This window comes from Phacochoerus africanus, chromosome 5, assembly GCF_016906955.1.
Source record: "Phacochoerus africanus isolate WHEZ1 chromosome 5, ROS_Pafr_v1, whole genome shotgun sequence".
Classification (NCBI taxonomy): Eukaryota; Metazoa; Chordata; class Mammalia; order Artiodactyla; family Suidae; genus Phacochoerus; species Phacochoerus africanus.
In genome coordinates, this window is record NC_062548.1 from 26069942 (window position 1) to 26083110 (window position 13169).

At 51.8% G+C, this 13169-nt stretch overlaps 1 protein-coding gene across 2 annotated transcripts in view; it reads right to left on the reverse strand.

Annotated features, from left to right (window-relative positions):
• The window catches only part of PRKCB (protein kinase C beta), a 388950-nt gene that overhangs the window by 181999 nt on the left and 193782 nt on the right, over positions 1-13169 (reverse strand). For both annotated transcript variants that reach the window (XM_047780291.1, XM_047780292.1), the window contains exons 4-5: positions 4415-4526; positions 1495-1623 (exon numbers count right to left, since the gene is read on the reverse strand). In XM_047780291.1, coding sequence (XP_047636247.1) covers positions 1495-1623; positions 4415-4526 — 241 coding nt within the window. The remainder of the gene's footprint in view (positions 1-1494; positions 1624-4414; positions 4527-13169) is intronic.

The following is a 13169-nucleotide window of genomic DNA, read 5'->3' on the forward strand; positions in this document are numbered from 1 at the left end:
GGCATTAGCTAACACCCCTATCATGTCACATAATTTATTATTACGGGGGGGGGGGGGCACTCCTGTGGCATGCAGAATTTCCAGGGCTAGGGACTGAACCTGAGCCGCAGCAGCAGCTACATCAGATCCTTAACCCCATAAGCCACCAGGGAACTCCTCATTATTTCTTTTATATGATGGGAACAAGGCATGGACCTTGAGGGCATTATTCTGTGGTTTGTTTTTGAGCTCTGAGCATCCTTCAAGGCCCACTGCCCCAGGTACCATAAGAGCTGGTGTAGTTCCTAGAGAATAACAGTAGAGGGCAGCAGGGCCTCATGTTTGCCCCTCCAGCCCAGGAAGCTTAGACAGTGGGAGAAACCAGCTTCTGAGGCGTCTCCTCTTCCAGGGACCCTCAGGCAAGTCCGCTGGGAAGAAGTCAGGTCAGCCACTAGGCTTCCTTTCAGAGGAAAAAAGCGATTCAAAGAAATACATGTCCCTTAAAAGCTCACTGGGTGTCACAAACCTCAGTTTAAAAACAGCGATTATATTTTACAAGGGTATGTTTCGATTTTTATGGGCTGTAGGCTCAGCACTTCAGAGCTGCTCAACAGCTCCCTGGCCTCAGATCAATTTTTGCAAAATCCATCCCTTCCCTGATCAGTTTCCTAAGATAACAAGTCATAAAACCTTGTTGAAATTAATTAGTTATCAAGTGCAAGACGTTTGAGACAGGCCTTTGGGGAGAGAATTCCTTCAAAGTTTTAGTCCTACTCTAGTCCAGCTCAGTTTTGGATTTACCATAGCTTTATGGCTGAAGAGTTACCCGTCCAGGGCAGATGCGTTTCCCTTTTGTTTGAGCTGCACGCCTCAGAGCCAAGTATTCCATGAATGTTCCCTTAGGAGGAACCAACACCGTTAGTCCCCTGGTCCCTGCATCTCTCCAGCAGATTGTCTCCGTCTTTACCTCTCTTTCTTATTATCATGAAGCAATTTAGAAGTGCAAAAAGTACAGAGCATAATAGAACAGGGACCGGCACAGCCCCCACCGGGTTTAAGAAAGAAAGAACTTCGATTCCGTGGAAAGCCCTCAGGGATGCACAGCGCACGCCTCCTCCTCCCCAGGATATAACACTTTCCCAAACTGGGTGTCCAAGACTGGAAACGCCTGGGAAAGAAACGAGCATCCCTTCTCTGTCTGTAAGAAAGACAGACCTGCACACGCCAAAGATACTGAGGGAAAGAGTACAAGGTGCGGGGCCGGGGGGGAGTGGGGAATGGTGAGGAAGCTGAGGTTCTGGGAGCGTGGCTCTGCGGGGATGCAGTTTCTAAGGATGCTTACAGCGGGGAAGCGCTGGTAATGAAAGCGGGTGAAAGGGAGGCGGGCAGGGGCACCGCTCCTCCCTCCCCACCCAGCGCCGGCCCATCCCTCCATCGGCCTCCCTTCCCCTAATACATAGGTCCTGCCAGGTGCGGACCCAGCGGAGCCGGCGCGGGAGCCCCAGCGCCACCTACCGACCACGATGAGAACCTCCCTCTCGATGTGGGCCTGGATGTAGATGCGGCCGCGGCGCTCCGTGTGGTCTGTGCCACACAGGCTGGGCACGTTCATCACGCAGCGCTTGTGGACGTTCATCATGCAGGCTGCGGGGGCAGAGAGAGGACGCACGGGTCAGGCTGGCCCAGGCTGGCCCAGGCTGGCCCCCTCCTGTGCCCTTCCTTCCCTCCCGGACTGGCGGACACCAGCCTGCCCTGCCCGAGTCTCACCAGAAGGACTTCTCCAAGACTCCTCCTAAGCCCCCCAACCCCTGGCCCTGAAAGTCACCAACTTCAGTGCCCGGGGCGGCAGGTTACCCAGGGAGGGAAGCTGCGGGTGTGGTGGGTGGGCTTGCACCACCGGGATGCAGCAGCCCCTCAGGCAGAACCCTGACGGAAGCCAAAATTTTCCCATTTTTCAAGCGAAGCGGGAATCCCGATTTGTATGTGACATCTCGCGATGCTTTAATACTGACGGCTCATAGGCTGGGTTCCCTGGAAAGACCACCGGAGAAGAGGAGTTGCCAGCTGGCCCACGTGTGATGTAAGGGGAGCGCCCATCCTCAGGTGACCTCTCAGAGTTGTCGGGGAATTGACACAAGAGGACCAGGCCTTTGCAACCCTGCATCTGGGTCATGAACCACCCTCTGGGAAGGGGCATCCTCTTGGGATCTGAGCAGAGCACCCACGATATCTACCGTAACTAATTGCGACCAAAAAAAAAAAAAATTAGACCCAGGGGAAGTTCCCATCATGGCTCAGTGGAAACGAATCCGACTAGTATCCATGAGGATGCAAGTTCGATCCCTGGCCTCACTCAGTGGGTTGGGGATCCGGTGTTGCCTTGAGCTGTGGTGTAGGTCACAGATGCAGCTCGGATCCCAAGTTGCTGTGGCTGTGGCATAGGCCAGCAGCTGTAGCTCTGATTCGACCCTTAGCCTGGGAACTTCCATATGCCACCAGTGCAGCCCTAAAAAAAAAAAAGACCCAGGGTAAGATGAATGAAATATGTCTGCAAACTGAATCTGACACTCTGAAGGGTTCTCTGCGATCTGATAAACGCATGCCCCCTTTCCCCCCACCCCACCCCACCCCCACGGGGCCTCTGTGCTTCTCTCAGTGGGTAGCTGGTTTCCCCCAAGTTCTTTGGCACCATGGCTGCTCCAGGAAGGTATGCCTGGAGTCCAGTGTTCCCAAGTGTCCCCTTGTTCCAGTCTGAGCAGCCAGGAGGAGAGGCTGGATCACCCCCCTACAGGGTCTGCATTCCAGGGGATTCCACAGGAGCTAGGAGCAGGGCACGACCAGGGGCAGGGTGTGCCAAGGGCGCCCCTTCTCAGCCCGCCCAAGCTCCAGGAGGCAGCAGGCAGATTACAAATCTGGGAATGAGTTGTGGGGGGAGGACGGTGGGCAAGGAGAAAGGGAGAGCCCCCTGGAACCTGAGCGCCCAAATTCAGGGCTCTGTGTCAGCTCAAGTGCCCCCATCCCAACCCTCTCTGTCCTCGAGAAAAATTTGGGGCCCCACGGCAGCTCAGAAGAGTCGGTGTCATGCAAGCCTCTATCAAGTGTCTGCCTGGGAGCCCCGATCTCCACTGTGTCTCTGCGGCTCTAACCCTGTGTCTGTGCCCGCCTGTCTCTCGGTACCCACCTTGGCATTTGTCTCTTTCCTGGTCCCTGCTCCTCTGCGTGTGTGCGTGTGCGTGTGCATGCGCGCACACCCACGCATGCCTTAGGACCACAGCTGCACTGGGGAATAGGTTCTGCATCACATCTCTTTGCCTCCGTCTCTGTGTGTGTGTGTGTCTCTCCATGTGTGTTTCAGTCTCTGCTCTCTGCATCTCCCACAGGAGCCCATGTGAGCGCACCTCTGTGTCACTTCCAGTCATTGTGTCTGTTGGTTCATCCTCCGTCCCTCCTCCTGCTGGAGTCTCTCTGGTGCAGGGTCCCTCTGCAGCTTCACTGGGCACCCCCTACACCTGGGCCCACGTGGCATCTGCCCCCCAACCCCCCCCCCCAGCATCCACCTGTCTCTACTTGTGTGTTTCTCTCTCTCCCTCCCTTCCGCTCCCTCCAAAGCCACATCCATCCCTCTCAGTCACTCTCTGCCCCTGAGGATTTCTCCCTCTGTCCTCAGACAGTCTGGCTTCGTGATGGCTCCGCCTGCTGTAGGTCGACAGGCCCCCGGCCAGCACGGAGCTCCCTGTCCTTGCCCCGTCCCTTTGCAGGGGAAGCTGCAGCTCTCAGAGCCTGCTGGCTGTCCCACCCCATGGGCCATTCAGTCCTTTCTTTAATAAAGAGGAGTCCTGCCCTCTCCAGCCTCTTCCCGCCCCAGCCTGGCCTGAGAATCACACCCTCTCCCCTCTTTTGGTATAAACTGCGGGTGTCTTTTCTCTCTGCAAAGAACAGCCTCAGCGCTGCATATCAGTGTTGGAAACAGCTGTGTGCATGGCTGCAGGCACGGCCCCAATGTGTCCGTGCCTCCCTGTGTCCCCTCCCATAGTGGCTGTGAACCTTGCTGTGTGACTCGCTTTGCTCAGTGGGACTTGCCCTCGTAAGGAACTTGGGACCTCTGTGTAAGCAAGTCCAGGCTAGCCCATTTGGGATAAAAGACTCATGGCCCTGTCATCCCCATTACTCATGTGACAGCCAGCCATCCTTCCAGACATGTGGGTGAGGCCCTCCAAGCCCAGACAAATACCCACCCCAACCCACTAATCGACCACACAGGCATGAGCAAGGGCAGCCCAGACCCAAAGGACAGCCTTGCGGCATCATGAGCTAAACAAATGGCTCCCGTTACCCAGCAACAGACAAACGGTACCCAGCCCACCCTGCACTCGGAAGAAGGTGCTGCAGACCCCGGGGGAGGCGCCCCAACAGCAGAGGCGGACTGAGTACTTACTGTCACACTTCATCCCCTGGTGGATGAGTCCATACAGCAGGGACCCACAGTGGTCACAAAACGTGGGGCTGGAGTACGTGTGGATCTTGAACTTGTGTTTGCTCCGGGGGTCCTAAGGTCCAAAGAAACCAACAAAGAGACTGGCATCAGAGTGGCATGCCGAGAAGTCACACTGCACTGAGCATCACTGGAGAACTTTCTAAGAACGGAACCTGGCCCCCAGCGTTCCGTGTACCTCTTGGGACCACTGGCATGGTCCTGTGCCCAGACACGGTGCTTGATAAAGAGTCACTGAATGAATGAATGAATGAATGAATGAATGAATGGACTAAGACCACTGACAGCGCCCATTCCCACCCCAGCACACTCACTCACTGTGCCTGCACGTCCTCTATCTGGGAAACCAGCCTGCTGAGTCCTGCCTCCAGCAAGGACTCCAGAGACAGCAAACAAAACACCAGACACATCAAGTCAACAGGTTTCCTTGTTCTGGTTTCTCTTTCCTTCGTCCTCTGAGCAACTCCTGGAGTGATCTAAAACCCAAGTCTGGGCATGAAACCTCCCCCCCTTAGAGGCTATTTGCTAGGGCCTCATCATCTACAGGACAGAGTTCAAACTTCAGAGTTCAGGATGCATAGTCAGTAGGTGGTGGCAGAGACTACCGGCATTCCACCAATATCCATTCTTCCTTTTAAAAACAGATCCCTTGAGTTTTAGCAGAAAGCATGGCTGCTCCATTAAAGACCACATGCCCTAGCCTCCTTGCAGCTCGAGATCTAGCCCATGGGAGATACGTGTTTCAATCATTCCTTTAAAAGGAAGATGTACAGCCTCCCTGGCTCCCTGTGTCCCTTGGCACGGGCTGGAAGATGGTAAGATGTGAACATGACCACCTTGGACCCAAACTTGGACCCAGCAGCCCTGGACTTTGTCCCTTGGGACACACATCTGACCGAAAAAAATCTACCTTCTGTTTTCTTCAAGTCACTATATGGGGGGTGGGGGGGTGTTTGTTATAGCAGCTTCTGCTGTTCCCTAACTAACTAACTTGGCCTTTGTAACCTAGCAGTGCAGTGCATTACTGAAAGGTACTGACAGTGGAGCATAAACTGCCTGGGTTCTTGTTAGATGCATAATTTGGAACAAGTTTTTTAAGTTATTTGTGCCTCACTGTCCTTGTCTGTATGATGGAGAGAGTAATAGCGCTATAAGCTTACAGGAGCATAAGGAAGAATAAATGAATTAACCCAAGTAGAGAGCTTGGACCTGCCTGGCACACAGAAAGCAGTATAAGCTTTCGTATTATTATGAATACATCCCCCACGTGATCCCAACTATGTTTTCAGGACCCAGGACTTGGTCATACTCCCAAGCGTGCCATGCCTTTCATGAGTCTATGGCACTACACAACGTCTTTCTCCTCCAAGAGATGCTCCACCACCAACAAAAATTCCTTCTCTTTGGAGTTCTGGTCGTGGCGCAGTAGAAACAAATCCGACTGGGAACCGTGAGGTTGTGGGTTCGATCCCTGGCCTCGCTCTGTGGGTTAAGGATCTGGCGTGGCCATGAGCTGTGGTATAGGTCGCAGACACAGCTCAGATCCTGCGTGGCTGTGGCTGTGGTGTAGGCTGGCATCTGTAGCTCTGATTTGACCCCTAGCCAGGGAACCTCCATAGGCCGTGGATGTGGCCCTAAAAAGCAACATAAATAAATAAATTTTTAAAATTCCTTCTTTTTCTTGACCCAGCCTGAAAAATTGCTTTCTCTGGGAAAGAGTATACTACAGAGGTGAACGGGCCCAAGGTTCTAACCCTGGGCTGATCGGACATCCTAGCCTTTGCTATACACTACCCACCTCCTCTCTAAACCATTCATGCATCCATCCACCCATCCATCCACATTTATTAGTTGATGCGGGTGCCTTTTAAAAGTTATCCTAGTAACAGAGACAGAAAGTGAACAAGTAAGCAAGTAAACAGAATAAGCACGAATTCTGTGCTATTAAAATGATAAGCATTTCTCCTTAGGAAACTGTTACATTCAAAGTTTAAAAATAATCTTTATACCTACTAGAATGGCTGAAATGGTAGAAAATTCATACTGACAACATTAAGGGCTGGAGAGGAGAAAACGCAACTGGAACGTTTGCAAATACTGCGGGCAGGGGGAGCAAAATGGTAGAGCCCCTCCAAAAAAAAAAGGTATGGCAGTTTCTCCTTTTTTTTTTTAAGGGCTGCACCTGCGGCATATGGAGGTTTCCAGGCTAGGGGCTGAATCAGAGCTGTAGCTGCCAGCCTACCCACAGCCAGGATCTGAGCCGCATCTGCGACCTACACCACAGCTCACAGCAACGCCAGATCCTTAACCCACTGAGCGGGGCCCGGGTTCAAACCCTGCATCCTCATGGATTCTAGTCAGAGTCATTTCCACTGAGCCAAGAGGTGAACTCCTGCATCTTAATGAGCCTACAAAGTTTCTCTTCCGATGTTCCAAGCCTCTGGGGTCAGAAAGACGAAGTGATGACCCTTGCACAGTTCTGAACGGCCAAGTTTAAGAAGCTGGGTCAGCTCTGCTCTGGCCACGGGACCCTGCAGGGCTGCCAGGATGCAAAAGGGCTCCAGCAGCCACCTGTTCTGCTTGAGGATTGAGGACCACAGCAGTAACAGCAGAGCTTGGAAATCCCAAGACAAAAGCTAAAGGCTCCCATGCCTGGGCTAAGACACACATCCCATTCCTGAAGAGTCCCAGGGCTCAGAGCTATAAAACGTTTCCCATGTACCTGACCTTTGAGAATTCACCTTAAAATGGAAAAATGAGTGCCTCAAATCCACGTAGAAAGAAACACCCGTTCATGACCGGTATTGGCCTGAGGGGGCGCTCAGGGCTTCTCTCACTCCTCCTACTCGGCCTCTAAGGAGGAGAGCCTATCTGATTGGTCAGATTCCAAGACACTGATTGGCCCAGCCTCAGTGGGTGGAGCTTGAAAGGCTTTAAAAGTTTCTCCCGCCACCTTTCTATTTCTCTCCCAATAGCTCTCTCCTCTGCCAGGAGGTTGGGGCCAGGTCCCCAGGGTCTCCCCCTAAAGAGGTGGGGCATGCGTAGCCTAGACGAGCTCCACTGCAAGCCCCAGAGTAAGTACCTTCTCCTGGTTTCTTGTGCTCCTTCTGGGCTCCCTGATACGTGACCTTAGAGGAACCAAGAATTGGTCTGATGCTGTTTTAAATGTCCTTAGACTGACCTAGTATAGAAAAAGGGAGTCCCTGAGGGGATCTTCTTTTGAGATTTGAGGCAAAACCCCCCACTAACAATAAAGTTGCTCTTTGCTGTCTTTGCACTTTCCTCCATGCTTATATCTCAGTGGGGTCTCTCGGAGAGAAGGATTCAAGCATCTCTGACCATGACCACATCCTATCAAGAACCTTCTCCCTCTCAGCATGCCTCTTCAGCAGCAGGAGATGCCAAGTGCACAACGAAAGGGAAGGAAAAAGAAAACAGATTGGTGGGGAGCTGCCCACGGGCCAAGTGACAGCCATGTGGAAGGTGTCACTCATTTCCATTTCAGTGATGATGGAAGGAACCCAGACTGGAGAGTGAGACCTTGTCAAGGTCAACCAGCTGGCCCCCTGCAGAGCTGGAGCTCACCCTGGGTCTGCCTGGCTTCCACACAGGGGTGCACCAGGGCACGCCCTCTTTTCTCAAGCCCCAAGTTCATCAATGCCTCATTGTTCAGATCCACTACCTGGCACGTCCTTCCTGCCTTCTTTTGTTCATTCACCCAGGAAATATTTTCTAAGAGCCAGATTCCTCCTAGGCCCTGGGGACAAAACTGCGAGCAAAGGACACAGGATGACTGCCCTCCTGGAACTTATGTTTTAATGGCGGAGAAAAATCAAAATGAAATACTTGCCACACACCCGGCCCCCCGCAACTTTGCCATCATAGCCTTTAAACCACTGTGTTGTAACTGCGTGTTTCATCACATCTCTCTCACGCTTAGCTGCAAGCCATGGGAGGGAATTTTGCTCTCCATCATATACCAGGAGATACACAGTACGTGGCATACAGAAGGTGCTCCGTAAATGTTTAATGAGTGAGAGTTAACATTTATTGTGGGTTTACTTATGCCAGGAGCCCCTCTCAGGGAGTTACCAGGCATGAACTCATTTCATCTTCGTGATACCCCCATGAAGGGTGTACTGCTTACTACCCCTATTTTACAAATGAGGAAACTGAGGGCTGGAGGTGCAATGACTTGTCCGGGGTTTCCTCAGCCGCAGCACGCACAGCATTTTGCACAGTGGCTGATGCATAGTAAGAGGTCAGTGAGTTGTGATGGCAGCTGTGGGGCTGCGGGACGTGCATGACCTGGACAGTGCTGTGCCAGACAGAAGGGAAAGCCAGTTAGGCAAGATGCAGAGGAAAGTTTGTTTCTTTTTCCTTTTTCCTTTTTTTTTTTTTGTCTTTTTGCCTTTTCCAGGGCTGCTTCCTGCGGATATGGAGGTTCCCAGGCTAGGGGTCTAATCAGAACTGTAGCCACCGGCCTACACCACAGCCACAGCAACGCAGGATCCGAGCCACTTCTGCAACCTGCACCACAGCTCACAGCAACACCTGATCCTTAACCCACTGAGAAAGGCCAGGGATTGAACCCGCAACCTCATGGTTCCTAGTCAGATTCGTTAACCACTGTGCCACGACGGGAACTCCTCTTTTTCCTTTTTACTAAATGATAGTTGATTTACAGTGTTATGTCAATTTCTGCTGGGCAGCATAGTGACCCATTCATATATATATATATATGCACATTCTTTTTCTCATGCTATCTTCCATCACAGGAAAGTTTGCTTCTTTATGGTTTATTTAGAGGCTTTTTTTGGGGGGGAGGGGGACCTCCTTCAACCTTCTTCCCCTGCCTCATCTTTCAGGAGGGCTCATGCTTGTAAATACCCATGCCACTCACCCACCATCCCAATCCCTCAGACCACTTAAACACACCAGCTCATCTCCTGATCAGTTCTGTCCCCCTCCCCTTTGCCACTTGGGAGGCCTTGGAACAAAGCCACCTACCCACGGCCAGGGACCCCATGACTCCACAATTCTCGAGGAGAATCAAACAGGGTGCTTGTCCATGCCAGCGCCATCTCTGTGGTGGGCAGGTCTGGACTTGGTGATGTCCCATCCCTGTCCCCTGGACATAGGTGAGTGGCACTGAGGTAGATCCTTGGCTCAAGCATCTCACATGGTCAGTGACTGGGCAGCCCCCAGGGTGAGGTGACCATTATTTCATTTGTGGTTTTGGTTGTTGTTTTTGTTTGTTTTTTTGGTCTTTTTAGGGCTGCACTTGCAGCATATGGAGATTCCTAGCCTAGGGGTCGAATCGGAGCTGTAACTGCTGGCCTATACCAGAGCCACAGCAACGCGGGAACCGAGCTGTGTCTGCGACTTACACCACAGCTCACGGCAACGCCGGATCCTTAACCCACTAAGCAAGGCCAAGGATCAAACCCGAAACCTCATGGTTCCTAGTCGGATTCGTTTCCACTGCGCCACGACAGGAACTCCGAGGTGACTATTATAATAGCAGCCCCCAAGGAGCAGAGAGGAACAAAGACAAAGGTTGAGTGATCCCAGGGATGGGCTCCTGGTTCCAGTATCTTAGGGGCCTGGCATCCCACACACCAATTTCTGTCTGACGCTCCTGTGTCCTCTAAAATTCTGCTTTGGGTTTAAGCCAATCCAAGGAGGCATCTGTTACCTGCACTGGGACCAGAGAGGTGGGAGGATGAGAGTCAAGATATTTATAATCACTTTGGCTCAAGCCCTGCCCACTGACCAATCAGAGTGGACCATAGGGCCCAGATGTGATGGCAGTTAACCCTTTAGTGGCTGGATCTTGGCCAGGTGGGGCGGGGAGAAGCTAGCTGGTAGGGGGTGAGATGGATGGGTGGGGTGGAAGGAAGAGTCTCCGAGGGCCCAGTGGCTACTTACAAATCAACTGAAAAAGATTTCATCCTTTTCACAACTGGTACAGCAGTGCCAGTGAATACAAGTTAAACACCAGCCCTGCTTTTAGCCAACACGCATTCCCTTCCCAGCCTCCAGGGCTGTGGCTATTGACCCAGGATGAATCCAGGGATCCACGTGCCCGCTACGTCAGAACTCGCCCTAGGGTCCTGGTTCAATCCCAGTCAAAGATGCAACACCCACATCTGTTCCATCCCTTCCTGCATCTTATTTTACGGTCAGCTGGTCCAGCCCTGGCCACACTGGCTGGACCCCTTCCAGTGCACCTGAGGCCTATCCCCACCCCTGGCCTGGGACCTTCTTCATGTTCAGAGGTCACAACGTGGACCCCATGGGCCACACCAAGCTTACAAACAAGCTATCCTTGGCCCACGTGGCACATCACAGAAATAAATTCATTGAGTAAATTTTTTAAATGTCAGACAAAAACATGTAGATTTCTGGCTCCTTTGGAAAAAAATCACAAGTTGTGGCAACACAGGACGCACACTCTTGTGGGCTGAGCAGGAACGGCCCCCTTTAGATAAAGGATAAGCTTCCCAGTTTTCCACAGTCTCCACCACGCCCTACTGTCTCACGCCCTGCCTGCTGCACTGGTTTCCTTTCCCCACCTGGCCCCTGTAGGAATTCGGGTTTGTGACTTCTGCCAGACTCCCCATCCTCTCTCCCCACAGTTCCACCACAGGTGGACACATCCCTACACGCCTCAACGAGTTCAGGCGGCTCAGTGCCAAGGGCTTTCGAAATGAGTTTAAACCTTTTGAATCCCTACCCCAGCATCACCGCTTGATTCCTAGGGTCCCTGGCCAGCTCCCCTCCCACCACAGGAATCAAGTTCCCAGAGAGTCCTGCTGTGATGCCGCTCCCTGCTGTTTTATGAGGTTGAGCTCCATCCCTCTCTGTTCTAGATGCTCTTGGATTTCCAAGTGTTTTTCCACTTGTGATCCTGACCCAAGAGACTGCCAAATAATATCAACAAAATGATCATCAATGGCTGTGATGCTTATGGCCACCAAGGATTCAGCAGACTCTCTGCCAAGCACTGCGCTAAGGGTTCCATGGCACATCATTAAATCTTCATTATGGCCATCGAAGGAGGGGTTACTATTATCCTGGTACCCAGATGATCCAGCTGAGGCTTAGCGAAGTAACATATTCAAGGTCACGAAGCAAGGAAGTAGGAGAGCCGGGACTAGAGGCAGGCTCCAGAGATGCAGGCAACAGAGCGGAAACACCTGAATGTCACCTGGCTGCCTCCTCACCTGGAACCTTCCCAGAGGGTCTCCCACCTGATGGGGGGTGTGCGTGCTGGGGGTGGGGGAGGTTACAGATGACAACATCCTTCACCCCATACAAATGCAGCACCAGCCAGCGTGAGGGCCCTCGGAGCTCCCCATCCTCACCCCCAAACCAGAGTCTTCCCCGTGAACACCTATTCCCCAGGACCAAAGGGCAGGCAGATCCCAGCCCAGCATCTTCAACTTATCACCTGACCTGACTCCAGGCACATGCAGCTAAGGAGGAAGAAAGCACAGATCAGAAACAAAAAAAAAAAAAAAAAAATTTTTTTTTTTAAGCCTCTAAAGCAAAACCTAAAATAGCCTCTCTCGGTCTGAATGGGCTGTGTAGCTTTGTGCACAGGTGGGCTGAAATCTGGCTGAGCTGAGGCAAAGCTGCAGGAATAAGGAAGCTGAGCTGAAACACCAAGGCCAAGAAACCACATGCCATCAGCATCGGTCAGAGCAGGAAGTCACAGCAGCCTGTACCTGCAGCCTGCGTCCTCCCTGGACCTTTCCAGACCCCCCAATGCCCCCCAGGTACATTTTTCCAGGAGGTTAGACAGGCAAAGAGATCTCAGAGATTCTAGGTGGAAATACTGGCAGAACAGAAGGAAGGTTACAAGCGTGGGCTCTGGGGTTAACTCTGAGGCCTCAGGCAGGCGACGGAACCACTCTGCATCTCTGGTTGCTTGTCCATAAAGTGTAGATAAAAACAGTGCCTACCTCATCAATTGGCTGGGATGATTAAAGCTCCCAGCACCATGCCCTCCACACAGGCTCTTGGTTTTATTATTCCAAAGAGAAAAAAATACTCAGGGCAACACCTCCCAAACTTCAGGCTTGAGTTGTCATAATTTTGCACATCTACACACTCCCAATAATATTATTTCCTTGGTACTTTAACGCAGCATGCCATTTTTACTTAGACCTATTTTAAAATAATATTCTCTAAGAGTGTGAACTTGTCGGATTGATGTGCAAAGTCTGTCTTTCCTAATACACCTCAAAAATGAAATAGACAACTCGTGAGGTTTTTTTTCTTTTCTTTTTTTTGGGGGGGGGGGGCTTTTCAGGGCCACACTTGTGACATATGGAAGTTCCCAGGCTAGGGGTCAAATCGGAGCCGTAGCTGCCAGCCTACACCACAGGTACAGCAAAGGGGGATCTGAGCCACATCTGCAACCTACACCACAGCTCACGGCAGTGCCAGATCCTTAACCCACTGAGCGGGGCCAGGTATTGAATCTAGTCCTCATGGATACTGGTCAGGTTCATTACCGCTGAGCCACAACAGGAACTCCAGCAAGAGATTTTAAATGAGCCAAATGCAGGTATGGATATGATTACAGAAATAATAATGCAGCTACGCAATGGACTACTATTCAGATATAAAAATGAGGAGTTCTCTGTATAATATGGAAACATCTAAAGGGTAGAAAGATTCAGATATA